The 27,275-nt window shown below is 47.2% G+C and overlaps 2 protein-coding genes across 4 annotated transcripts in view; one reads left to right on the forward strand and one right to left on the reverse strand.

Moving 5' to 3' along the window:
• The window catches only part of SYNPO2L (synaptopodin 2 like), a 62,076-nt gene extending 39,398 nt beyond the window's left edge, over positions 1-22,678 (reverse strand). The window contains exon 1 of the mRNA XM_073354753.1: positions 22,574-22,678. Within this exon, the coding sequence (XP_073210854.1) occupies positions 22,574-22,678 (105 nt within the window). The remainder of the gene's footprint in view (positions 1-22,573) is intronic.
• Positions 22,679-25,997: 3,319 nt separating this feature from the next.
• SEC24C (SEC24 homolog C, COPII component) overlaps positions 25,998-27,275 on the forward strand; it is a 63,446-nt gene continuing 62,168 nt past the window's right edge. For 2 of the 3 annotated variants that reach the window (XM_073352861.2, XM_073352862.2), the window contains exon 1: positions 25,999-26,111. The gene's annotated coding sequence lies outside the window, so the exon portion shown is untranslated. Of the gene's footprint in view, positions 26,112-27,275 lie in introns of all 3 variants that reach the window. The other variant, XM_073352859.2, reaches the window with a different exon arrangement.

The following is a 27,275-nucleotide window of genomic DNA, read 5'->3' on the forward strand; positions in this document are numbered from 1 at the left end:
GGGTCCTACAGGGCCCTCACTCACTGTGCTGGCCAGGGTGCGTGAGCATGGATTCGGGTGCATTTCATGCTCTCAGTTTAGTCAGGTTTGGACTTGGGGGAGGCAGGACGGACAGCGAGATCTGCAACGAGCAGGCTGAGGGCCATGATTCAATAACAGGCTTCAGCTGTGCTTGGGAGGGACTTTCCACTCAGCCACCAGCACAGGATCCTGGAGACTATGGCCTGGGCTGCACACAGGCATGCACCAGAAAAACAGAAGAGACAGGTATTTCAGTGCTAGCCCGTGAAGGCCAGCAAGGGGACTCCAGCGCCTTCCCATCCTTCCTGGAAAAAGGAGCCAACTCCCAGCACAGGTGGAGAAATACAGAGCCAAAAAATAGGATGAAAGGCTTCCCAGCTATCAGCACTCCTGGGTCCAGCTGCACATGGGTGTATCAGTCACCTCTCAGAGCAGAGCTAGGAACAGTGTATTCACAGAGCAGCTGGATTCTTCTGGGAGTTCTGTGAGAGCACAGCCCAGGGCTGAAGACAGCAGAGGCTATTATGTGGAGAGGAGGAAATATGCACATGCTGCAGAAAGGATGGGGCTATTTGGCAGCCATGCCAGTGTGATGCACTATGCTATTGACATCCATCTCTGGACAGGGAATGGCACAAACATGCTGACCACAGACTGGCCAAGTCACAGCCTGCGCGTCTCGCTCAGTGGGAGGTCAGTGGACATCACAGGCCAGGCATGCGGGACAGGCTGCCATATAGGCTGCAGGACCTATTCATCTTGTCAAAAAAACACCCCCTGCTGGCCAGCCAGGAACCGCAACACCAGTAACTGGGAAGGAATGTTTGCCTATGGTCCTGACTAAGAGAGAAAGGTGTTGGACAGCAGCTGGAAATGGGAAATGATGGGAAAAGTGGAATTTTAAAGGAACCTGAGGGAAATCCTCTCTGAACCCTCCACTGGCATTGTGGTGTGGGAGCCCCTTGCAACCTCTTTCTTGTCAATTTCAGAAGCCACTTTGGTGAGCTCTGAGGAGGGGGCCCAGTGATCATGGCCTCACTGCTGAGGACTCCTTGGTGCGCGGGCTTCTTTGGGGTGCCAATATGCTTGGCACCATGGTTCCTCCTTTTGGAGGAAAACAAACCCCGAACAATCTTCCCTTCCCACCAGTTCTCGGAGCATCATGTATCTTCCTGGCCTGCTGTTCTCCCCGCCCTGTTCACCTCACATTTTCGTTAGAACTGGGATCACCATCCAAAGGGCTAATTCAGCCCCCTCTGGCACCAGCAGCTAGCACTGTGAGGAGATTCCAAAACCAGACGACACCTGGAGATCCCCAGAGGGGAGCAGTTTTTCATTCCTCTCAGAGTCTCCATTTGGAGAACTCATTCGCTTCTGTGGGATGACACACATGCTTACATTGAGGCTTGTTTATGGCCTTTCCTAGATCAGGGCCTTGTTCATTTATGCAAATGAAAATACAAGAAATTCAAACATGACTAAAACAGGGATGTGTTTGATTCCCCCCCCCCCCCATATGACTGTATTCCTCATAGATTGCAAACTCTTTGGGGAGCAAACTTGTTTGTTTGTGCAGCATCTAGCACAAAGAGAGGGGGCTGACACAGATTGGAACTTCTGGGTGCCCCTGTGATATAAATGTTTATTTTTATCACTATCTCCATTAGGTGCCTGTGAAACTAGGAAGTGGAGATTTAAAGTTGATCTTTGAACCCACTGACTCAAATGGAAGTTGGTTACATTTCTGAGTGTTTTTTATAGCTCATGGTTTTCCTGCTGTTTACATTGATTTTTTTCTGTTTTATTTTCAATAGCGTGGATTAATTCTGATATGAGGGTGAAAATTTAAATCAATGTCACTGGCAGAATTTGGACTGATATTTCTAATCTAAATCAATGCTAATTAATGATAATGCCTTCTGTTGAAAAAAAACTTATACACAGTACTCACACCCTAACTGTATCCCCACCACTCTCTGTCTTAAGTACTTAGAGACCTTCATCACCACAGGATCTGAGTGACTCATCGTCTGTGATACAGTTATCCTCACAATACTATGGTGAGGCAGGGCAGTGCCATTATCCCCATATTGCAATGGGGGAACTGAGGCACAGAGGGACTAAATGACTTGGCCATGGTCACACAGAAAGTCTGTGGCAGAGCACGTCTCTAGAGCCTTAGATTGGCACTCTAACCACTGGACCATTCTCCTTCCACTATCTCCCCAGCTTCCATTTTTCCAGTCTACACATACATGTTCCTTTCCTACTTGCTCATCAGTAGGGCTATGATTTTGTCCCAGAGGTCAAGGAAATAATGAATTTCAATAAAGTCTGTGAACTCTTGGAAATGGCTGTAAAAACACACTTGATTAGGCCCCCAAACTGAGTAGCATTGTTACCTGACGCAAGGGTATAGTGAAAACCACATTGTTTAGTGACCTTTTTTTGGTGACTTATCTTTTTTTCCCCCTCACACCTCTGCCATGAAAGATATGAAAAATTTCCAAGCCAAAAATCGCAATCTTACTCATGGCCATCCCTCCAAATCTTTTGCTCTCTGAGGGCTCATTTGTCCATGGAGTTAAGGCAAATTAACTAAAGCTGTAAAGTTAATACACATAAACTAAAGTGTGTTAAACCCAGTGTGGACACTCTCACACAGAAGCTCAAGTATTAGTTCCTGTACCTTGATCCTAGAACAGCACGAACTAAGCCCTGGTCTACACTAGGACTTTAGGTCGAATTTAGCAGCATTAAATCGATGTAAACCTGCACCCGTCCACACGATGAAGCCTTTTATTTCGACTTAAAGGGCTCTTAAAATCGATTTCCTTACTCCACCCCTGACAAGTGGATTAGCGCTTAAATCGGCCTTGCCGGCTCGAATTTGGGGTACTGTGGACCTCCGGGAGCTATCCCAGAGTGCTCCATTGTGACCGCTCTGGACAGCACTCTCAACTCAGATGCACGATTGTTTGCCATTGCTCTGACGCAGGGAGGGGCGACTGAGAACACGGCTTACAGGGTTGGCTTCAGGGAGCTAAAATCAGCAAAGGGGGTGGCTTTACATCAAGGACTATTTCAAGCAGGACTTCACGGAGGGTTCCAATAAGAAATGGTGCACCTAAGTTATTGTTCTTATTGGAACAAGGAGGTTAGCCTGGCCTCTGATTTACCTTGCTGCACCTTCTCTGTGAGTGACTGCAGTGTGACCTAGAGGAATGAGTCCCCTAGACGGGGGGAAGCAAATGAATACAAAACAAATCTGGTCTATTTCTTGTTTTGATCCACTCCATCTATCTTTTACATCTTTCGCTGGCAGCAGAAGGACTGCATGCCATCCACATCTCATGGCTGCTTGGCAGAAGATGGTACACTACGACTGCTAGCCATCCTCATCTCTTGCCTGCCCGGCAGAAGATGGTACAGTACGACTGCTAGCAATCCGTATCGCCTGCCTGCTCACCATAAGACGGTTCAATAGGACTGACTGCACGACTAAAGAGAATGACCTGGTCAAGTCACTCCAAATTTAGTCCCTGCGCCCATGTCTGCCCAGGCGCTCCCAGCCGACGTGGCCAGGAGCACTTCGGACACGACGAGAACGGCTACCAGTCATACTGCACCGTCTGCTGCCAGAAGGCAATGGGTTGCTGCTACTGTGTAGCAATGCCGTACCGCGTCTGCCAGCACCCAGGAGACATAGGGTGACGGTTACCTGAGTGGGCTCCATGCTTGCCGTGGTATGGCGTCTGCACAGGTAACTCAGGAAAAAAGGCACGAAACGATTGTCTGCCCTTGCTTTCACGGAGGGAGGAAGGGAAGGGGGGGCCTGACGATATGTACCCAGAACCACCCGCGACAATGTTTTAGCCCCATCAGGCACTGGGATCTCAACCCAGAATTCCAATGGGCAGCGGAGACTGCAGGAACTGTGGGATAGCTATCCACAGTGCAATGCTCCGGAAGTCGACTCTAGCCTCGGTACTGTGGAAGCACTCCGCCGAGTTAATGCACTTAACGCACTTAGAGCATTTTCTGTGGGGACACAAACACTCGAATATATAAAACCGATTTCTAAAAAACTGACTTCTATAAATTCGACCTTATTCCGTAGTGTAGACATACCCTAAGGCCACTTCTGAATGAGTGCATCCATCCAGGGGTTTACTGTGCTTTAGCATATGTGCATTAATCTCACAGCTTTAGTTAATTTGTCTTCACTTTCCTAAATATCCCCATGTAGATAAGCCCTTAGTTGCTGCTCTCTGTGCTCCCTCTAGTTGTGATCATTAGCATGAAAGGTAAAAGTGACCTCCCTTCTACCACAGCCCTAGGAATAAAAGAAAAGGAGTACTTGTGGCACCTTAGAGACTAACAAATGTATTTGAGCATAAGCTTTCATGAGCCACAGCTCACTTCATCGGATGCGTGCAGTAGAAAATACAGTGGGGAGATTTTACATACACAGAGAACATGAAACAATGGGTGTTAACATACACACTGTAACGAGAGTGATCAGGTAAGGTGAGCTATTACCAGCAAGGGGGACGGACGGACAGACACCTTTTGTAGTGATAATCAAGGTGGGCCATTTGTAGCAGTTGACAAGAATGTGTGAGGAACAGTGGGGGGGGGGGGGAATAAACATGGGGAAATAGTTTTACTTTGTGTAATGCCACATTCACTCCCAGTCTTTATTTAAGCCTAAGTTAATTGTGTCCAGTTTACAAATTAATTGCAATTCAGCAGTCTCTCCTTGGAGTCTGTTTTTGAAGTTTTTTTGTTGAAGAATTGCAACTTTTAGGTCTGTAATTGAGTGACCAAAGAGATTGAAGTGTTCTCCGACTGGTTTTTGAATGTTATAATTCTTGTCCTCTGATTTGTGTCCATTTATTCTTTTACGTAGAGACTGTCCAGTTTGGCCAATGTATATGGCAGAGGGGCATTGCTGGCACATGATGGCATATATCACATTGGTAGATGTGCAGGTAAACGAGCCTCTGATAGTGTGGCTGATGTGATTAGGCCCTATGATGGTGTTCCCTGAAGAGATATGTGGACACAGTTGGCAACGGGCTTTGTTGCAAGGATAGATTCCTGGGTTAGTGTTTTTGTTGTGTGGGTGGCTGGTGAGTATTTGCTTCAGGTTGGGGGGCTGTGTGCTAGCAATGACTGGCCTGTCTCTCAAGATCTGTGAGAGTGATGGGTCATCCTTCAGGATAGGCTGTAGATCCTTGATGATGCATTGGAGAGGTTTTAGTTGGGGGCTGAAGGTGATGGCTAGTGGTGTTCTGTTATTTTCTTTGTTGAGCCTGTCCTGTAGTGGGTGACTTTTGGGTACTCTTCTGGCTCTGTCAATCTGTTTCTTCACTTCAGCAGGTCGGTATTGTAGTTGTAAGAATGCTTGATAGAGATCTTGTAGGTGTTTGTCTCTGTCTGAGGGGTTGGAGCAAATGCGGTTGTATCTTAGAGCTTGGCTGTGAACGATGGATCGTGTGGTGTGGTCTGGATGAAAGCTGGAGGCATGTAAGTAAGCATAGCGGTCAGTAGGTTTCCGGTATAGGGTGGTTTTTATATGACCATCGCTTATTAGCATCGTAGTGTCCAGGAAGTGGATCTCTTGTGTGGACTGGTCCAGGCTGAGGTTGATGGTGGGATGGAAATTGTTGAAATCATGGTGGAATTCCTCAAGGGCTTCTTTTCCATGGGTCCAGATGATGAAGATGTCATCAATGTAGCGCAAGTAGAGTAGGGGCATTAGGGGATGAGAGCTAAGGAAGCGTTGTTCTAAGTCAGCCATAAAAATGTTGGCATACTGTGCGGCCATGCAGGTACCCATAGCAGTGCCACTGATTTGAAGGTATATATTGTCCCCAAATGTGAAATAGTTATGGGTGAGGACAAAGTCACAAAGTTCAGCCACCAGGTTTGCTGTGACATTATCGGAGATACTGTTCCTGACGGCTTGTAGTCCATCTTTGTGTGGAATGTTGGTGTAGAGGGCTTCTACATCCATAGTGGCTAGGATGTTTTTTTCAGGAAGGTCACCGATGGATTGTAGTTTCCTCAGGAAGTCAGTGGTGTCTAGAAGACAGCTGGGAGTGCTGGTAGTTTGGGGCCTGAGGAGGGAGTCTACATAGCCAGACAATCCTGCTGTCAGGGTGCCAATGCCTGAGATGATGGGGCGTCTAGGATTTCCAGGTTTATGGATCTTGGGTAGCAGATAGAATATCCCAGGTCGTGGTTCCAGGGGTGTGTCTGTGCGGATTTGTTCTTGTGCTTTTTCAGGGAGTTTCTTGAGCAGATGGTGTAGTTTCTTTTGGTAACCTTCAGTGGGATCAGAGGGTAATGGCTTGTAGAATGTGGTGTTGGAGAGCTGCTGAGCAGCCTCTTGTTCATATTCCGACCTATTCATGATGACAACAGCACCTCCTTTGTCGGCCTTTTTGATTATGATGTCAGAGTTGTTTGATTACAATGTCAGAGTTGTTTCTTGAATAAAGACTGGGAGTGGATGTGTCATTACACAAAGTAAAACTATTTCCCCATGTTTATTCCCCCCTCCCCACCCTCCACTGTTCCTCAGACGTTCCTGTCAACTGCTGGAAATGGCCACCTTGATTATCACAACAAAAGGTGTTCCCCCCTGCCCCCTGCTGGTAATAGCTCACCTTACCCGATCACTCTCGTTACAGTGTGTATGGTAACACCCATTGTTTCATATTCTCTGTGTATATAAAATCTCCCCACTGTATTTTCTACTCCATGCATCAGATGAAGTGAGCTGTAGCTCACGTAAGCTTATGCTCAAATAAATTTGTTAGTCTCTAAGGTGCCACAAGTCCTCCTTTTCTTTTTGCGGATACAGACTAATACGGCTGCTACTCTGAAAACAGCCCTAGGAATATACCCCATCTTTTCTTTCTTTCATTACGCTGCCCGTTCCTCTAATTTATCACATTTCATCAGCAGAGGGAGGGAGAGGAAAGCAGTTAAGAAGGAAGAGAAAGCAAGGGATGAAAGAAAAATTGGTGAAGGCAACAAGTGAGGAAGACAGGAGGAGAGAAGTGATTGAGCAGAGAAGGAGAGCATGGAGGTAGGGCAGGGAGGAGAATCAGGAGAATTTTCCTTTTACAGGCCCATGGAGATGAAAGGACCAAGTGACTGCTGGATGTGTCACTGTGGATTTCAGCAGGGCTTTGGGAACAGAATTCAAGTGGGGGGTAGGAGGGAGTCAGATGTGGATTGGCAGCATCTGTCCTTCAGTGTGAACTATATTTAGATAGTGGTATGTGTGGGGTGATACAAGCTGGAGCACTAATAATGGAGATGTCCTGATTAAAACGCAGCAGTTTCGTGTCTAATCTGATCATGGCCAAGGGCCCTTCTCGAAGCCTTTCACCCAAGCTCCCTGCAACACTGCACCTCCAATCCAACACTGCACAGCCCTGGTTAAAAAGAGCTTGTGTCTAAGCCGTGGGTGGAGGAGAGCTGGAAAGCTAATTAAGCCATTAGGCAGAGCCTACAAAGAGGCACAGGAAGTTAGTAAGAGGGAGAGAGTAGGGTTGTTAACTTTGTAATATTTAAAAACCAGACACTCCAGCATAGGGTGACCATATTTCCCAAAGAGAAAACAGGACATTGCGTGGGGCTAGCCTGAGCCCTCCTGCAGGGCTGGCCTGAACCACTCGCCCGAGCCCTTTTCCTGGCCCAAGCCACACGCCTGAGCCTTCCCCCCCTCCTCCTTGCGCAGGACTGGCATCGCTGCTTGCTCAAGCCCTGCCTGCCCCCCGCACGAGGCTGGCATCACTGGTCCCCATCCTCCTGCACATTCCTCCACACCCCACTTTTTTGACAAAAGTGGCCATTTGTCCCGATTGCTCTTATGAACTGACCAAGTTAGCAAAAACAAATAAGACAAATGCCCACTTTTGCCCCCCCCTCAAAAAAAATCGGGACAGGGCTTAAAAAAGGGACTGTCCCAGCCAAAACTGGATGTACGGTCACCCTACTCCATCAGGAGTGTTGGTATCTACCTGGCCCTGCCCCTGCCTCCCGAGGCCCTGCCCTACCTCTTCCTCCAAGGCTCCACCCTGCCTCGCCTCTTCCCCAAAGCCCCGCCCCCATTTGCTTCTCTTCACCCCAGCCCCCATTGCTTTCCACTTTCCCCCTTTACTCCCACCCATGCCTGGGTTGGAAGGGACTCACCTGTGGAGCTGGGCTGGGAGCTGGGGGCTAGTGTGGTTCATAACGTGGCACCTCCCCCTGCCCCGTGTTGACTGGACTTTGGGTGGCTGGCATAGGCACTGACTCCATGGGTGCTCCAGGGTTGGAGCACCCACGGAAAAAAATTAGCAGGTGCTTAGCACCCACAGGTAGCCAGTTCCCTCTCTCCCACCCAGCACCTCCTACCCGCCAGTAGCCCCATCGATCAATTCCTCCCACTCCCTCCCAGCGCCTCCTGCCTGCCGTGATCAGCTGTTTTTCAGTGTGCAGAAGGCACTGGGGTGGGGAGGGGAGGAGGAGGAGCGGGGATGAGGCATGCCGGAAGGGGCAGAGCAAAGGCGGGGAGAGATGGGGTGGGGCTTCAGGGAAGGAGTGGAGTGGGGGTGGGACACTCCCAGGAAAAAAGAGGAAGCAAGTGGTTGTGGTGTCCGGTCAGTAGATCTGGACACTTTCCAGTTGAAAACTGGGCATCTGACAACCTTAGGACCTGCTGAGGGCTCCCTAAGACTGTAAGAATACGGCTGTATATTGTACAAGGATGATGTGAACCGACATTATAAATAAACTGCACCGGATGTTTTACCAGCACAAGGGTCTCTGAGCAGTTTGTGGACTTGAGCAGAGGCAGGAGCAAGTGGGTCCTGCCACAAGGTGGTTGTGTTAAATTTCAGTGAACATACGTTGGTTTAAATTGAAGTATTCCCCTACAGCACTGGAAACACAAATAGCCTTGTGTTAGAGCAGGCAGCGAGTGAAACTGACCAGCCTGCTTTCAGTAGCCAAGATGAGGGATAGCAAAAATTAAAACAAGGCGCATCAATGGTGAAAAGTGAACTACACTTGTAAAGTTATTTCCGAGTTAGTAATGGAAGGTCTTATTAGTGACATGAACAAGGGAATTTTTGTGATATACAGGGCCTGATTCTGATCTCACACACACCCCTGATTTCTACTGGTTGGCAGCACGTTAGGAGAATCAGTCCCATTGTTTTTATTTAGTCTGACAGTCCGTTCAAACAGAAAGCAGCAGGCATAGGTCACTCTGAGAAGACAGTATGGATGGCTGAGATTACCAGAATCTCTGGTCTTCTCAGCCAAAAGCTCAGCTCAAGCCTGGAAGCTGAAAACAGATCTGTACACGGAGCTAACCTCAGAAGATCGAAAGAAAGCTCTGAAGATAAAGGTTTTCGATTACTTCATTGGGGAGAGAAGATGAGAACTGAGTGAGATACAGCAACGCTGCCAAGCAAGAATGCCATTTACACTAGAATAGCTACTGAAAGCATTAGATAAGTACTTGACCCGAAACAGAACGAAGCAGCAAGATATCAGGTTTTTATATGAAGGCTGGAGTCAAATGCATGTCAGCAAGCTGAGAGCCCCAGCTTTTGCAATACAAACGATTCATTGAGCAGAAACCAGATCATGTGTGGCATTCCCAAGATCCACTTGCAGGTCAGATTCTGCTCCCATTGACATCAGTGGAGGCGGGATCAAACCCTCAGAGGACTATTGCTCAGAGAAGCAGATCTAGCCCCAGATAAATGCCTCTTCATAGGGAGCAGGACTTTGCTGCTGTGGAAAGAGAAAGTGAGGGAAACTTGAACCTGAGATGGACAGAGCACAGTGAGAACAGGAATATGAGAGATCTAGAATGCCATGAGAAGGGGTGGGAAAAATGCCCAATCGATGGGCAAGAAGTGTGGGGGACAGAACCACTCTGAGTCAGTGCCACATTTACAGCAGGAAGACGAAAGCTGGAGGAACTCAATGGCTTGAGGGACTGGTAGCAGTTTCATATAACAGACTTTCACCTGTCAGTTGCTGGTTGGAATGCAGCTCTGGGGTCTGATTGCGCCTTGTGTTACTACAGTTTTTATGCCAGTATAACTGCACTGAACACATTGGAGTTACCGTGGTGTAAAAGTGGAGTAATAAGGCCCATGACAAGAGGGGCCAAAAGTTGTTGGCCTTTGATTGGTGACCTACATGGAAAGTGTCTGGTGGTTTCAGCCCAGGGCCTGAGGACTGCAGAAACAGGCACCACAGTTGTCATTTATGATTCTTCTTTCTGGCAGCAGAGGGGCCAAAGCCGGAATGGTCATTAAGCTTAAATTACTCTCTGGGTGATTCCTCCGGGGGCACAGTGATAAAGCATTGTGAGACACATCACATTGCCACATGCCACACGTATTCTGGGGATAAACTGGTAACCTCAGTCTCCAGAGCTGTCAATATGTAATGTTTTGCCAGCACTAAATTAACACAACATGTTATAAATAGCACAGGCTGGTGCAGTGCAGGGAAAGGCAGAAGAGCACAGGGTGGATTACACCAAACACAATAAAATCATGCCTGTGTGCCCAAAGCCAGCCCAGGGACCCAGACAATACCTGCACTTCCCAAGAATGCCAACTACTAGCTTGGTGCCCCAGTTTTGAATATAACACCAGGAACGACAAGGAGAGGAAAAACTAGTCTGCAGAAATGGCACCAAGTGCTGGTGCCACATAGTAAAAGCATTCTGCAGTAAATAGGTAAATGCAAGCTTAAAATCACAATCCTTGCAAACAAAATTGCTTTCAGCTGGCATCCACCAGCAACACAGGCAGCGGCACGGATCACAGTTTACCACCACAATACTTTTAGTCTGAGAGACAATGAGGGCCGAGAACAAAACATCTCTACCAATCATACTAGTAGAATATGAAGATGTGATCCCAGGAGATGAACACAGGTGTGGTAAAATCACCTTGCAAATTCACAGTGCTCTTGTGTGTACCACAAGGCTAACAAAATGCAGAGTGCCACTGGCCCTAGTGGAGCACCTAAATAAAGAACCTGTTGAGAAGGGACATGGTTGCTTTGATTGGAGCACGCACTGTGTGGATCTGTAGCGCAGTGGTGGTGAGGAACCCATCAAAAACTCTTTCCCAGATGCGGGCAATAAGGCAAAGGCAACATCCATCTCTAGTACTCAGGATGGCTCCTGGTACACAGAGCTGGCAGGAACCTTCAGGTGCCTCATGACCTTTTGGCTGGCAGCATTAGGTATGGATTCATGGAGGAAATCAGATCAGCCTTTGGGGGCTTCCACTACAATTGCTGACAGCCATCCACTAAAGGGACTTCTGGGCCTCCTAGGGGATAGTAGCATCTACCTGGCTGTGAGTGGACAGGCTATAAGGGATGGAGCCATCAGAGACTGCTTCAGCACAAAGCTGGGATAGTTCTTAGACAGTGGGCAAAAAACTAAGAAGTAACAGTCAGCATGGATCCTACAGGGAGGGGAACGGGATTCAAAATGGAAGAGTTTGAGAAAGAGACCTGGAAGTGGAATTATCCCTGAGGGCAAATTGTGAGGAGCTAACTAGGTGAATTAGTGGGAGTTACTGAGCAGCTGTATCATGACACTGAATACATAGAATCATAGAATCATAGAATATCAGGGTTGGAAGGGACCCCAGAAGGTCATCTAGTCCAACCCCCTGCTCAAAGCAGGACCAATTCCCAGTTAAATCATCCCAGCCAGGGCTTTGTCAAGCCTGACCTTAAAAACCTCTAAGGAAGGAGATTCTACCACCTCCCTAGGTAACGCATTCCAGTGTTTCACCACCCTCTTAGTGAAAAAGTTTTTCCTAATATCCAATCTAAACCTCCCCCATATCACATATTTATATGATTTAAGAACTGGTCCTGATTTCACAGCAAAACTAATACAAAGAGCATGGAACAGTCTCTCTCCGATTTTGCATATCCTTGTCCAGCCATCCCTCTAATCTTTTTATTCCATTTTGAGATGGTGTGTCCATGTGCGTGCTCTTTCCTTGCCCTTAATCCTGAGCACTGGTGATGCCCAGGGAATCGAGAGCTGGACCATCAGTTGAGGTAAATTGGTTATGCAGATTTGCACCAGCTGTGGATCTGGTTCTCCGTGTACAGTTCACCTTCTGCCCTGGGCCTGACAATCCTAACTCTTCACCTCATCTGGGAGGAACGGAGCTATTCCAGGAGTCTCCTGCAAAGCCATTCTGTTCCTAAAGCTCAGCAGCAGGGCTGATCCTACCCGGTGTTACCCTCATGCTGGGTGCCTAGCTTGCAGTGCTCTCATGCTCAAGATGCCTGTGCGACCACACACCCTGCGTGGCTCTCTGAGCTTTCTGTAGATACACCATGAACTGAGTTCCACAAGCCTGCTTCCTAAATACCTTCTGAGTGGTGGCCACAGCACCTGCCTAACTGCTGAAAAGCCATAAAACAAGTTCAGGAGCACTCTGAAAGCTGGTAAGGGCAACTGGGCCCTTTCCACTGTGCAGCCTGGATGTATTGGGCATGTCGAGGCCAGAGCTTCTGGCCTCTATCTATTATACTGCCAGCAACATTGTTTCTGTGCCACAGTGTGTTAGGGCAGCTCCCACTGGCTGCGGTTCACCACTCCAGGCCAATGGGAGCTGCGGGAAGGGCAGCCAGTACGTCCTTTGGCCCCCGCCGCCTCCCGCAGCCCCCATTGGCCTGGAGCGGCAAACTGCGACCAGTGGGAGCCGCGATCTGCCGAACCTGCGGACGCGGCAGATAAACAAACCAGTCCGGCCCGGCAGGGGCTTTCCCTGAACAAGCGGCGGACCGGCTTTGAGAACCACTGTGTTAGGGCATCCATCTGTTTAGCTCATTAATAAAATTGGTTGCCTCTTTAGCTTGACTTTTGGTGCAGCTTTCCCAGCTGTATGTTAAAACATTTACCCTTTTCTACTGTGGGTTTCCCAGGCATTATTGAATTCCAACATGTTTCCTTTAACTCGCTCTTCATTTCCACCACGTTTGAGAGTTGTGATGCTGCCCTTCCTCCACGCCAGGGCCATACCTTACGTATGGCTTTACCATACAGGCATTACAGCTGATTGCCTATGTGGAGCAAAATAGTCACTAAGTGTCTCTGTGCTTGGCTGTGAGCTGCTAGGCGCAGATATCTGCCAGTTAACCTATGGTACGAGTCAACCCTAAAGCTGGCCCTGTCACAATTTAATATTGGTGCTTCAGACCGGCTGATAGTAATAGGGTCACTGGATCCTGGGCACAGTTGAGTAGAGGGAGCCATGTTCATCTCCCTGATCCTGAGACCAGCCTGGTTGCCCCTTGGTATAGTTTAGAGCAGTCTCAGGGCTGCTTTAAATTACATCAGACTGCCTATGGTCCCCAGGGACTGATTGCCAGAGTGCAGCTCACTCTGAACATGTCCCTTAAACCAGCTGTGGAAGATGGGGTGGCATAGAAGCCAGCTATGCCAGTTCTGCATCAGCTAGGCCCAGCATGGGGAGCCAACTGCTCTCTCCCCCTTTGTGCTGCCTGGAGTGGGGCTCACAACTGACCCCTTCATGTAGCCACGAGGTTTAAAACACCTACTCAAGCTATGTATTCTCCTTGTAAGACGACTTGGTCTCTGTATGGAGAAGCAGCTTCAAATCCCACTTTTAACCTGTTTCTTTATTCAGTTGAGGCAAACTCAGTGACTGCATGTTGGAAAGAACAGTTTACAACATGTGTACCCACTGATGAGGTCTAAATTAGTTGCAGCTTTAAAGAAAGTTCTTGGCATCACCGAGAACAGCTCAACAAAAATATTGGCTCAAGGTACAGCAGTGGTAGAACAAACAATAAAAAAAACAAATAAGATTGTATGATGTATTAGGAAAGGGACAGAGAATAATAAGAAAAGTATTCTAATGCCATTAATACATGTCTGATACAGCCTGCGTTCAGTTTTCTACATCTTGTCTCAAGTCACAGTAGATATGAAAAGGGTCCAGGGAACAGCAATAAAAATGATTAAACATATCAAGGGCTTCCATATGCAGAGGACATTAAAAAAAACTAGGATGTTTACTTGACAAAGCAGAAGATTAAGAGGAACTATGAGAATGGTGCTTTTATGATATAAAATAATGAGTAGTGCAGTGCAAGTCAGCCAGGCACACCAATTTACCTTGCCTTATAAAGCAAGAGCAGAGGGCTCTACTCAAGTTAAACAGGAACTGGCGACAAGGAAATACTACTGTGACAGGTTGAGGTCACAGAGACCCCCTTGGAACTGCCACCTGAGGTGCTGTCACTACCTCTCAGCGCATCTTCCTGGCCAGCTTGGGACTTCAGTACCCTGTCTTGTTGAGCCAGACACGCTAGCCTGCTGCAACACAGACCCAGGTCTGAACCCTGTCCCGCAAAAGCTGCAGACTTAACTGAAAACAGCATAAGAAGTGCTCCTGTCTCTAGCACCCAGACACCCAGCTCCCCTTGGGATCCAAACCCCCAATAAATCCATTTTACTCTGTATAAAGCTTATACAGCGTAAACTCATAAATTGTCTTCCCTCTATAACATGGATAGAGATATGCACAGCTGTTTGCTCCTCCAGGTATTACTTACTTACTCTGGGTTAATTAATAAACAAAAGTGATTTTATTAAGTATAAAAAGTAGGATTTAAGTGGTTCCAAGTAATAACAGGCGGAACAAAGTTAGTTACCAAGCAAAATAAAACAACCACACACAAGTCTATACAGTAGGAAACTAAATGCATTGTAATCTCACCCTCAGTGATGTTCCAATAAGATTCTTTCACAGACTAGACTCCTTTCTAGGCCCAATCCTTTCCCCTGGTACAGTCCTTGTTCCAGCTCAGGTGGTAGCTAGGGGATTTCTCATGACCACAGCCCCCTTTGTTCTGTTCCACCCCCTTTTATAGCTTTGGCACAAGGTGGGAATCTTTTGTCTTTCTGGGTCTCCACTCCTCCTTCTAAATGGAAAAACACCAGGTTTAAGATGGATTCCAGTATCAGGTGACATCGTCACATGTCCTGTGAGACCCCCCAAGCCATCATTTTTTCTGGCCTGACTCACAGGAAGGTTTGCAAGTAAACAGAGCCATCTACAATCAATTGTCCTGGTTAATGGGAACCATCAAGATTCCAAACCACCATTAATGGCCCACACTTTGCATAATTAGAATAGGACCTCAGAGTTATATTTCATATTTCTAGTTTCAGATACAAGAATGGTACATTCATACAAATAGGATGAACGCACTCAGTAGATTATAAGTGACATAATGTTACCTTACAAGAGACCTTTTCCATGAAGCATATTCCAGTTACATTATATTCACACTTATTAGCGTATTTTTATAAAATCATATGGAGTGCAACGTCACACCGTCCTCCTGAACTTACTGCCAGAGATGTGGACACTCTCCAGGGTGGAGGCAGTATACCTAAAATTCCTCTTTGGGCTCCCCTCTGGGGCAGACACTACTGTGTCCCCCAAAAGGGAAGGTGACTCTGATCCAGCTGTGGGCTCACAGCTACCAGCTTTGACAGACCCTTTAATGGCCAGCAAAATCCCGCCCCCACTTTCACTCAGGTTGGGCATACTTCCAGCTACAGAGTCCTTGTGGTCTGTTCCCACTGCAGCTGTCCCCAGGACCCCAACTTCCACCTCCAGGATACAGATCTCTGTGCACCTCCATGACAGCCTGTTCATGCGTCTGGGTCTCAATTTGTGCTTTTCTCTGGGCCTCAGTTGCTTTGTCTTTTAAGTCCAGGGTTTGCTGGTGGGTAGCCTTTTCTTTTTCCAGGGCAGCGTTTCCCCGGGCAAATTGCACATCAATTTCCATTTGTCTTCCCTTGAGACTGTCACTTGATGGGCTGGGACTCCCTCAGAACCCCCTCCTGCCAGAACAGGCACCCCTCCACTCCTGTCTTGCTGAGTTAGACACTCCAGTCAGCTTCAGCACAGACCCAGAGGTTGGGCCACACCCCACTGCAGTTCACTGAAACTGAGATCCATTCAGCTTAGGGGCTTCTTAGTTAACAGAGACTTTCCCAGTGCCCCGTGTTCAGCCTTTCCGGGCAATCTGCAACCTGTGCAGTTCTAGCACCTTCTGATCTTCACTTCTTACTTATTTTGCTTACTTTTTTGTCCCTATTTCCTGAAAATAAACAGAAAATAACAAACCGGTAACCTGTCTGTTCTCCAGCCAGCACACGTAAAACTCACTTAAAATCACTACCAGCATTTCAAAGCAATCAGCTGTGCACAGACCCTGCTCGCTGTGCCACTGTGACAGGTTGGGTCACAGAGACCCAGTGCTGAGACTACCTCTGAGCCCATTTTCCTGGCCAGCTTGGGACTTCAGTACCCTGTTTTGTTGAGCCAGACACACTAGCCTGCTGCAAACACAGACCCAGGTCTGAACCACGTCCCCCAAAAGCTGCAGACTTAACTGAAAAGAGCGTAAGAAGTGCTCCTGTCTCTAGCACCCAGACACCCAGCTCCCAATGGGATCCAAACCCCCAATAAATCTGTTTTACTCTGTATGAAGCTTATACAGGGTAAACTCATAAATTATCCGCCCTCTATAACACTGATAGAGAGATATGCACAGCTGTTTGCTCCCCCATGTATTAATTACTTACTCTGGGTTAATTAATAAACAAAAGTGATTTTATTAAGTATAAAAAGTAGGATTTAAGTGGTTCCAAGTAATAACAGACAAAACACTCTTTGGGTACCCTCATGGCCCCACAGTATGCCAACATTATTATGGCTGACTTAGAACAACGCTTCCTCAGCTCTTGTCCCCTAACACCCCTACTTTACTTGCGCTACATTGATGACATCTTCATCATCTGGACCCATGGGAAAGAGGCCCTTGAGGAATTCCACCATTTCAACAATTTCCATCCCAACATCAACCTCAGCCTGGACCAGTCCACATGTGAGATCCACTTCCTGGATACTACAGTGCAAACAAGCGATGGTCACATAAACACCACCCTATACCGGAAACATACTGACCGCTATACTTATCTACATGCCTCCAGCTTTCATCCAGACCACATCACACAATCCATTATCTACAGCCAAGCTCTAAGATACAACTGCATTTGCTCCAATCCCTCAGACAGAGACAAACAGGATCTCTATCAAGTGTTCTTAAAACTACAATACCCACCTGGTGCAGTGAAGAAACAGATTGACAGAGTCAGAAAGGTACCCAGAAGTCACCTACTACAGGACAGACCCAACAAAGAAAGTAATGGAACGCCACTAGCCGTCACCTTCAGTCCCCAACTAAAACCTCTCCAGCGCATCATCAAGAATCTACAACCTATCCTGAAGGACGATCCCTCACTCTCATAGATCTTGGGACACAGGCCAGTCCTTGCGACACAGGCCAGTCCTTGCTTACAGACAGCCCCCCAACCTGAAGCAAATACTCACCAGCAACTACACACCACACAACAAAAACACTAACCCAGGAACCTATCCCTACAACAAACCCCATTGCCAACTCTGTCCACATATCTATTCAGAGGACACCATCATAGGACCTAACCACATCAGCCACACCATCAGGGGCTCATGCACCTGCACATCTACCAATGTGATATATGCCATCGTGTGCCAGCAATGCCCCTCTGCCATGTACACAAAAGAATAAATGGACACAAATCAGAGGTCAAGAATTATAACATTCAAAAACCAGAAGGAGGACATTTCAATCTCCCTAGACACTCAATAACAGATTTAAAAGTGGCAATTCTTCAACAAAAAACCTTCAAAAACAGACTCCAACAAGAAACTTTAGAACTGGAATTAATTTGCAAACTGGACACCATCAAATTAGGCCTAAATAAAGACTGGGAGTGGATGGGTCACTACAAAAACTAAAAATTAATTTCCCCATGCTAATTTCCCCCTACGTTACTCATACCTTCTTGTCAACTGTTTGAAATGGGCCACCCTGATTACCACTGCAAAAGTGATTTTTCCTCCTATTGATAATAGTGTAAGCAGAGTCAGGATGACGCTGACATCTGGTGGTGAGTTGTGGTGGGTTGTGGAAAAGAACTTCAGGGGCTGATCTCATTTGCATAGGCACACCCACCCAGCCTAGATGGTCACTTTGGCTGCTGTGGGATCCCCAGTTTATCTGTTATTGGGGCAGGAAGAATAAAGTGTTATTATCCTAATTATGTGAATCAATATGTGTTATTATCCTAATTATGTGAATCAATTATGTGGACAGTGGAACTGTACTTGGCTTTTTGTTATGATGGAGGGACTCACCATCAACTAAGTAGCACTCGCTAGGCAAGGGACCTGGGTTCCAAAACTCAGTGACTAGAGAGAGGTTGGGGATAGGTCTTTATACTTTGTGGTATGGGTCCCTTCTAAGGGCCCTAAATGCCAACTGTACCTCCTTTCTCTACTGTGTAATAGTAGAGCTAATTTTGATTCTACTAGGAGTCTGGTTATAGATTGTAGAGCTGAATTCACTTTGGGCTAATGATACACCAGCACTGGGGTTTCTCTACTATGAGCTGAAATCACTGAGCACTGTGTTAAGTAGTAGGGGGCCTGAAGATATATTGGTGAGCAGCTTGCTTGATGGCTACTGGGGAGGAGCAGCTGGTGGAGAGGAGTGGCTGGTGGTGAAAGCTGTAGCAGAAACTCATGGAGAGGCGGGACAGTCAGCTGTCAGAGCATGTAAGGCGCCCCTTTACTCCTCCCCCCCATTTCCACATAGACTGGTGGGGGCGGAGGGTTTAAAACTCTGCAGATGAACTTTTGAACTCTGGACTCACCAAGGACAGAGACTGAGACTTTTGGGTTGTTGGACTTTGGGGTTGTTGGACTTTTGGGACTTTGGGTGACTTTTGGGTTGCTGGACTCAAGAACCAAAGGGAAAGGACACGACTCAATTTGCTTAGGGTGGGTTTTTGTTCATGGGTTGTGTTATGAATCCTGTTGGTGGTGTTTCCCCAACATAAGGCCACATTGTTTCTCTCTGTTATTAAAAGGCTTTTGCTACATTCAGACTCTGTGCTTAAGAGGGGAAGTATTGCCTCTTAGAGGTGCACGGGGGGGAGTGGGTGATATATATTTGTCCCAGGTCACTGGATGGGGGCTCAAGCCGGTTTTGCATTGTGTTATTTGAACGGAACTGCTAGATACTGAACCTGGCCCTTGTTGCTGCCAACTCTGACAGGCAGAAGGGTTACAATAGCCTACTTCCACTTGAATTGTCTCGTTAGAACTGACCGCCTACTTGGTAAGGCATCTTTTCATGTACTGTGTATATATATTCTGCCTACTGTATTTTCCACTCCATGCATCTGATGAAGTGAGTTTTAGCCCACGAAGACTTATGCCCAAATAAATTTGTTAGTCTCTAAGGTGCCACAAGTACTCCTTGTTGTTGTTTTTTAGAAAGAAAAAAGTAAGTTATCACGCAAAATAAAATAAAATACCCAAGTCTAAGCCTAATACAGTAGAAAACTGAATACAGATGAAATCTCACCCTCAGAGATGTTTCAATAAGCTTCTTTCACAGACTAGACTCCTTTCTAGTCTGGGCCCAATCCTTTCCCCTGGTACAGTCCTTGTTCCAGCTCAGGTGGTAGCTAGGGGATTTATCTGCCACCTCCTTTGTTTTGTTCCACCCCCTTATATACCTTTGGCATAAGGTGGGAATCTTTTGTCTTTCTGGGTCCCCACCCCTCCTTCTAAATGGAAAAGCACCAGGTTTAAGATGGATTCCAGCACCAGGTGATATGGTCACATGTCCTGTGAGACCCCGCCCAGCCTTCATTTTTTCTGGCCTGACTCACAGGAAGGCTTGCAAGAAAACAGAGCCATCTACAGTCAATTGTCTTGGTTAATGGGAGCCATCAAGATTCCAAACCACCGTTAATGGCCCACACTTTGCATAATTACAATAGGACCTCAGAATATTTGATATTTCTAGTTTCAGATACAAGAATGATACATTTGTACAAATAGGATGAATACGTTCAGTAGATTATAAGCTTTGTAATAAGAAAAGTAGTACTTGTGGCACCTTAGAGACTAACACATTTATTTTAGCATAAGCTTTCGTGAGCTACAGCTGTTAGTCTCTAAGGTGCCACAAGTACTCCTTTTCTTTTTGCGGATACAGACTAACACGGCTGCTACTCTGAAACTTTGTAATGATACCTTACAAGAGACCTTTTCCATGAAGCATATTCCAGTTACATTATATTCACACTTATTAGCATATTTTCATAAAATTATATGGAGTGCAACATCACAACTACTTATGCAATGTTTAATTAGTGTGTGGAACCTCTTGCTGCATGATATTAATGGGACAAATACTGTAACTAAATAAGGTTTTAGTCAGACAAGTAAAGAATTAGATGTTCACAATAATCAGTTGTTTATAGTTAGGGTATAGTTAAAAGGACTATCAATTCTCATACCTCAGGGCATAAGCTGATCACCAACTGAGATGAGAGAGTTTTTCTCCATAGTACACTGTTAGATAATTAGATGTACTATGGCCATTTTAAACCTTCCTATAAAGCATCCAACATTGGCCACTGCAAGAAATTGGATATAAGACTGAACTGACCATCAGCCTGACCCGGTATGGCAATTCCTATGTGCCTGTGTAACCTCCATTCATTTATCATGCTTGGCTCATTTCCACTTATTAGGCCCAGATTTGTCTCTGACCTAGTTGCCACTTCATTACAAAGTGTGCTGGTATATAGAAGCAATCTGATACTATCTCCATGGGTATGAATCCTGCTGTAGGGTTCCTACAATGGTTTTCCTAATCAGTATCTGATCACTGAAATCCCCTATGATCACAGCACTGGACTTTTTTGTAGGCCTCCCCCTTTATCTGCACAAACATTTCCTAGTATCTACAGCACAGTCATATCCATAACATCTATAGCATCATCTCAAAGTTCCTGTTTCATTCCTGCTTTATCCTTCCTTTCCCCATCCAAACAGTTTCTGCTGTGTGAGCCACAACGCTAATCATATTTTTGTATGCTAATACAATGTTTTTCTATTTTCATCTTGGCACCCCACTTTCTCAGAGACCTCCTTTCTTTGTCAGCTCTGAGTTCACTGACAATTCCTTCCTATCTATCTAAGTTTCTGTGCCACACTCATCACTGCACTATCTGAATGCCATACCATCCAACCTGGGGAGGCCTGACTTCAATGACAGCTCTCTTCCTGACTGCATGTGACAGGCCCAGCTGCATTGATAGTCCCTTCCCAAGTGCCATGCAATTTGGCAACAGAAATAACCCCAGACTCTGCATAGTTTATGGGGATGCCAAAAATCCTATTCTCACAGAACCTCTGGATAGCTAGGCCTACGGGTGTTGGCTTTGTTTCTCCACAGCACACTGAGTTCGTGAGGAAGTTCTCTCTTTGGTGATCATCATCTTTCCCTATTTTAGAGACCTGTGCCTGGGGACCAAGCTAAGCTATTCTATGCCATTTGGCTGAACTTATACAGAATGTGCCCTTCTTCAATGCTCTTCCACAGGGACAGGCTTCCTAAGAAACCAGAAGCTGCTGGTTATAGCACCTTCCTGCCCTTGCTGCAGGTGACACTGCCATGGCATCCTCAAATATCCTTGGGTCAAGGCTAAGGCAGCAGTTGTGAATTAATAAAGCAGAGGGATTTTTTTTTCTAGCTGTCATTCTTTAACACTGCTCAGTGATAACTTTGAACAGAGAAAAGAGAACTGCAGATCAGAAAGAATGCAATTCAAGGTTTGTCTTGATTCCTGTTTTATCCTCCCACCTCCTACCCTCAGTTTCTTGGAAACTGAACCAATAGCTGCTGCTCACATTCAGCTTAGAAAGCAATTATATAGCTTTTGCCAATACAGGAGACCCCCAGTAATTTGCACTGATGGCTTTGAGACCCATTGTGATGGTAGAATTCTGCAGTTCAGTGGACAAATATAGCTAAAGAAAAAGCATGAACACTGCATCACAAAATGGCTTTTGTTCCTTTCATTTGATCATTGTCAAATAGTTGTAATGATTTTCACACTTCATAATGTGCCGCTGGATGTATTATACAAGTCATGAAGCCTCAGTAATATGAGCTCTCACTCCTGCACTGTTGCTCCTGTTATATCTTTGCTTACAAGTGAGGAGAATTGTGCAGATTATAAAGTGTCCGGATTATCAAGGTTCTGCTGTAGAGAGCAGTGATGGGCATCAGTGGAAGAAAGGAGATCCTCGCCTGCCAGTTGCCTGTCTATTTCCAGCTCAATAACACACATTTCAGAACCCTCACCCTTCCCTGGGCACTGCCAGACCATCCCACCCAAGATCTCCTTTCAGATCCACAATGTTAATAGAACATTCCTTAATGACAGTGGGAGATGCCTGACTCTCCTAGCATATCTGGGATCAACTGCATAGCCTTGCTCTGGACAATTAACATCCTCCAGTCCTACCTTTGACACCTGAAGGGGTCTTTTCTGCTCAGAGCCCCCCTGCAGCCTGAAGCCCCAGGGGGCCCCTCCAGATAGCGTGACCAGCACCTCCTCTTCAGCTCCCATGACTTCAGCACTTTTTGTTTCTTTCCTTCTCTGATAACCTCTTCCACTTTTCAAAGCAAAACCTCAGCTCTTATGGGGTGGTGGCTCCCCCTTCCATCTCCACAAATGGAATCCACCGCCTCTGGAGTCCCCCGAAAAGCCCTCTCCTCACTTTGTCTCTCAAGCTCAGACACACGAGAGGAAAGTTCAGACCGATAAGCCCAGCCCTCCCTGCTCTTCTGCACTCTCAGCTGCTGTGCTGCCTATGATTAGGTATTTGATTCTGCTTTTGGTAAGGGGCCAGAGTTGTCCCTCACATGTGTCACGTCAATCTCACCCTCTCTGCCCCTCCACATGTACCATGGGTCTCTCACCGTTGTGTGGCTGAAAATAGCTCACCTCCTGTCTGTCTCTAGAGCTTTGTCTCACGCCGTTAAAGCTGGAAGGATTTCATTTAAGCATTTCAGTTAAAATGAATATTTCTACCTCTCACTCCCACAAGAACTCCTGGGTTCACACAGCACTCAGAAGTCATTAAAATGACAGCTGCAGGAAGAGATATGACACTAGATCAATTTCCTCACAGCAGGCTCAGTTGTAGCGCCTGGCTCAGGGAATTTGAATAAGATCACTTTTGGAGAAACACTTTCTCCTTATATCTGTGAACCCTGGCAGGATCTCCTCTTACTGTACATTCCACAACAGCCAGAGCGTTCTCCCCACAGCCAGCCACGCCTCCTACTCCTGCTCTTAAATGCTATGACTACACTATATATAATTATCCACATATATGGGGTTCTAATTCTCCTCTCCGTGGCTTCTGGGGAATACCCTTGAGGTGGGGGGGGTTCCTGATTGGCATGGAGCTGACAGAATGGCTCTGTGACACCTTTCCTTGCAGCCTCCATTGTGGGGATATGACACCCATGGCTGGCTCATGAGAGCTGACTTGGGCTGTTTAATTGCAGTGCAGGTGTTAGGGCTTGGCCTCCCCCCTTGCAGGGTCCTAGAGCCCAGGCTGCAGAGCCCAAACAGTTACACTGCAACTAAACAGCCCCTTAGCCTGAGCCCTGTGAGCCCGTCAGCTGGCATGGGCCAGCTGTGAGTTTTTAATTGCATTGTAGATCTATGCCCAGAGTCCCAATCGTAAATAAGAACAATGCTGAGGCTACTCTGACTTCCACCGGGGACCAAATGGGTCCCCAGACAGCTCCGGCATAAGCCTACAAGGGAGGCTGGGGCCTTCTGAAAACACAGGAAATGCAGAGTCCATATGGCGTTTTTTTCAGAATACAGAGGTTTATGAGCACACAACAGTTAGCAGCCCAATGGGGATGTTTTCTCTAAAGGGATTACTGAACCATTGATGCGGCTACAAGCACTTATGGAGTGTGATTTGGCAAGGTGTGAGCACCCTCAACTCCTAATTGGGATTTTTCTCCCATTCTTATAAAAGCTACCTCTTAATCTCATATCTACTTGCCAGAGCCTTCTGTTGCCGTTTTCCAGTCTCTCCCTCTCCTATACTTTACAGCTACACATAGCTATGAGAATGCAGGGGACCTGTGGCCGTTCTGAAAGGGACATCACTAGGATATTAAAAAGTGTGTGTGGAGGACAGCATGTTGCCTCCATTTCTCCTTCCCCTCCCCACAAGTGTTTGCACCCATAAATCAGAATAAGGAGCCAAGTGCAGATGGGATCTTTGTTTTAACACATGCTGAAATCCTCCCTCTGGCCATAGGTTTCAGGTGGAGTGGAGAGTGCTGATATTTGGATTGACCGACAGAGTCGAGTAGGCTGAAAATGTGCATGTGTGCAGCTTTCCCAAACTGCCAGCAGTATTAGAGAGATATGAAGAATGGGGAAGGAATGAAACGAAGGACATGTCTGAGAGTGCCTGGGAAAACAAACAAGGAGAAATACAATCTATGTCTCTCTCTAGTACCATGTGAATCTCCCCCAGTCCTCCAGCAGGAACTTCTTAATTCTGCAAGATCCTTGGGGCAGAGACCTTGTCTCATCTGTATTCTGGACAGTACTGAGCACATTGTTAGCTCTCAATATATAATAAATAGTAACTGTTTTACAGTTCTGTATGATGGCATTTTGACATGATAGCTTCACATTGCATCACAGCGTGATGAGACTTTGCTAAAACTATCATTTTGTGTCACCTTTTGCTGTGATTTTGCCGTACTGTGTTGCTGTGTGCTGCAACAATGCCAAACTGTGCTGCCATGTAATGACTCTTGTTTGCAATGCAATTACATTTTGATGTGAAATTGGCACAGTGTGTTTTTGTGTGATATTTTAATGTGCCACCCACACATTATACTGCCAAAAAATCAGCACACCCTTTTGTTGTTTTGGTGCAATGCCATGTTGTGTTGTGATCATATAATGGGATACACAACAGTTCTTTGGTAAGGTGTATCAGTGCAACAAAAACTTTCATATAATTGAGGCCATAAAAATGGCTGCCATGACTGTTTTCATGACCATCACAGCCACTTGAGATCATGGCTGCTGTCACTTCATTGGGTGAGCGGCGCCCAGCTGCCCTTGGCCCCATTCAGCTAGCAGCTTATGGCCACCATGACCCCACTAGGACTTGTGTGGCCCATAGGGTAAGAGGCTGGTAACTCCATTGGGCTTGTTGTCCATTGTATGATCCATTGTATGACTGACTGGTGGTGACCACTGGGCTGTGGCCTATTAACCAGCTGGTGACCCCAGCGAGTTAGTTCATGGCCAACTCAGTGAGAGGGTGGTGACCCCACCAGGCTTCTGACCCACTGGGCGAGTGAGGCCATTGGCTCTGGGGCTGGTGAACTCATTGAGCTTGTGGTGCAATGGATGAGTAGCTTGTAATTGGATGTGTGACTAATGACATGGTTCTTGTGGCAAATTGATTGAGTGACTGGTGACCCGAGTCAGCTTATGTAGCCCATTTGGTGAATGACCCCATTGGACATGTGGCTAGGTGACCCCAATGGGTGAATGACTACTACTGGGCAAGTGACCCCATTGGCTGTGTGGCTGGTGACCCCATAGGTGCAGTCCAATGAGTGAGCAGCTTGTAGCACCCATGGGTCCCACCCCAGGAGTGGCTGTGTTTGGCTCCATTTCCCCATGACGTCATTGACATGGGCGTTCCCCCAGGAGGCAGTAGACGCAAAGGCGTGTAAACCGTGTGACGTCAATGTCAGTGAGAGGGACCCGGAAGCCGCCTGGACTCTCCCGGCCTCATGGCGCCTGCGCAACATCCGGGTTCTGCGAGGTTGGGCGTCGCGGCCGCCGTGGGTTGGCTGCGAGTGAGGACGTGGCAGAGAGCAGGTCGGGGAGGGGGCACTTCCGGTGGGAGCGGCAGGCCCGGGAACCGGAAGCGGGGCCTGGCGGCGGAGCGCAGCCGGGGCAGCAGCGCTGGGAGGGTCGAGCAAGGAGCAGCCGGGTGAGTGGGGCGGGCTCGGGGCAGAGCCCGGCACGGGGTGGGGGGGCCATGCCCGTGGGGCCAGCTGCGGGCAACTGGCCCTTCACCCTGTGGGGAACGGCCTGCCTGGGTGGGGGGCGCTGGGGCCTCGCTCCCTGCGCCTGGGCGGCCCCCATGAGTGCCTGGTGGAGCTGTGCCGACGGCTGACTGGCGCCGCGCCCCGGCAGTGGCTCACGTCGGGCCCCGCTTGCCAAGCCGCTTCCGTCGCTCCTCGCCCTTCCTTGAGCTCGCACCGGCTGGCCCCAGGCCCCGCTGGTGCTGCATAAAGGGTCGCCGCCCGCTCCCCGATCGGATGCGGGGCCCGGGCCCGGTCCCATCAGCTCGGGCTGCTGCCTTGTTGTTACATGCTCACTGTCAAATGTCTCACCGGCCGCAAAGGCAAGAGCTCAGGCGGAAACACTTAATCGCCTGTAATCTTCACGTCTCTTGCTGCAGCACTTTGCATTTGCACCGTTTAGCTGCTGGGCCTTTTAGGGTTGTGAGGGGCAATTGACCCACGCAGGGACCTGACAATTCTTAAGTGTCTGATAACCAGTAGACCCCACTGTACTGTATAGTAGACCCCACTAGCTGTCCGGATCTGGGAATAGGATTTATTTGTTTGTTTTTTAGGCTCATTTTGGGAAAGCAGGGAGAAAAGGGCTAATACAAGTGTGAACCAAAACTAACGTGGTTTCTAAGGAGGAGATTCTGTCGAATGAAGAGAATCATCTTCTTAAATGGGGCTTGGAATCTGGTTGCATTGTGTTGCTAAGATGCACTTGTCTTTCACTTCCTTGAAACTGGTTTCTGGGTCAGGGAAGTGGTTGCTGTGATTTGGTTTTGTCATGGGATCTTTCAGCCTTAAGGATGCTTTGTAAATATTTTTCAGCATCGGCACAGAAAAATTCTTACAAGTTTTCCCAAGTGTGTACAACTCCAGAAATCTTGTCTCCACTAGGAAAATTTTGCAAAAACATATCCCATTCTTGCTAACATCAGTCAGGAGTCCAGTTTCCCTGGTGATAACCACATTGGAAGCCCTAATGTAGATGGGCTTCTTGTTGCTGCTGCTGTTTTAAACTTGCTCAAAGTATAAATAATTGACATAGTGCTTGAAATATTGGTGGCTCATCTGCACCTGAG

This window comes from Lepidochelys kempii, chromosome 7 (assembly GCF_965140285.1).
Source record: "Lepidochelys kempii isolate rLepKem1 chromosome 7, rLepKem1.hap1, whole genome shotgun sequence".
NCBI classification, from domain to species: Eukaryota; Metazoa; Chordata; order Testudines; family Cheloniidae; genus Lepidochelys; species Lepidochelys kempii.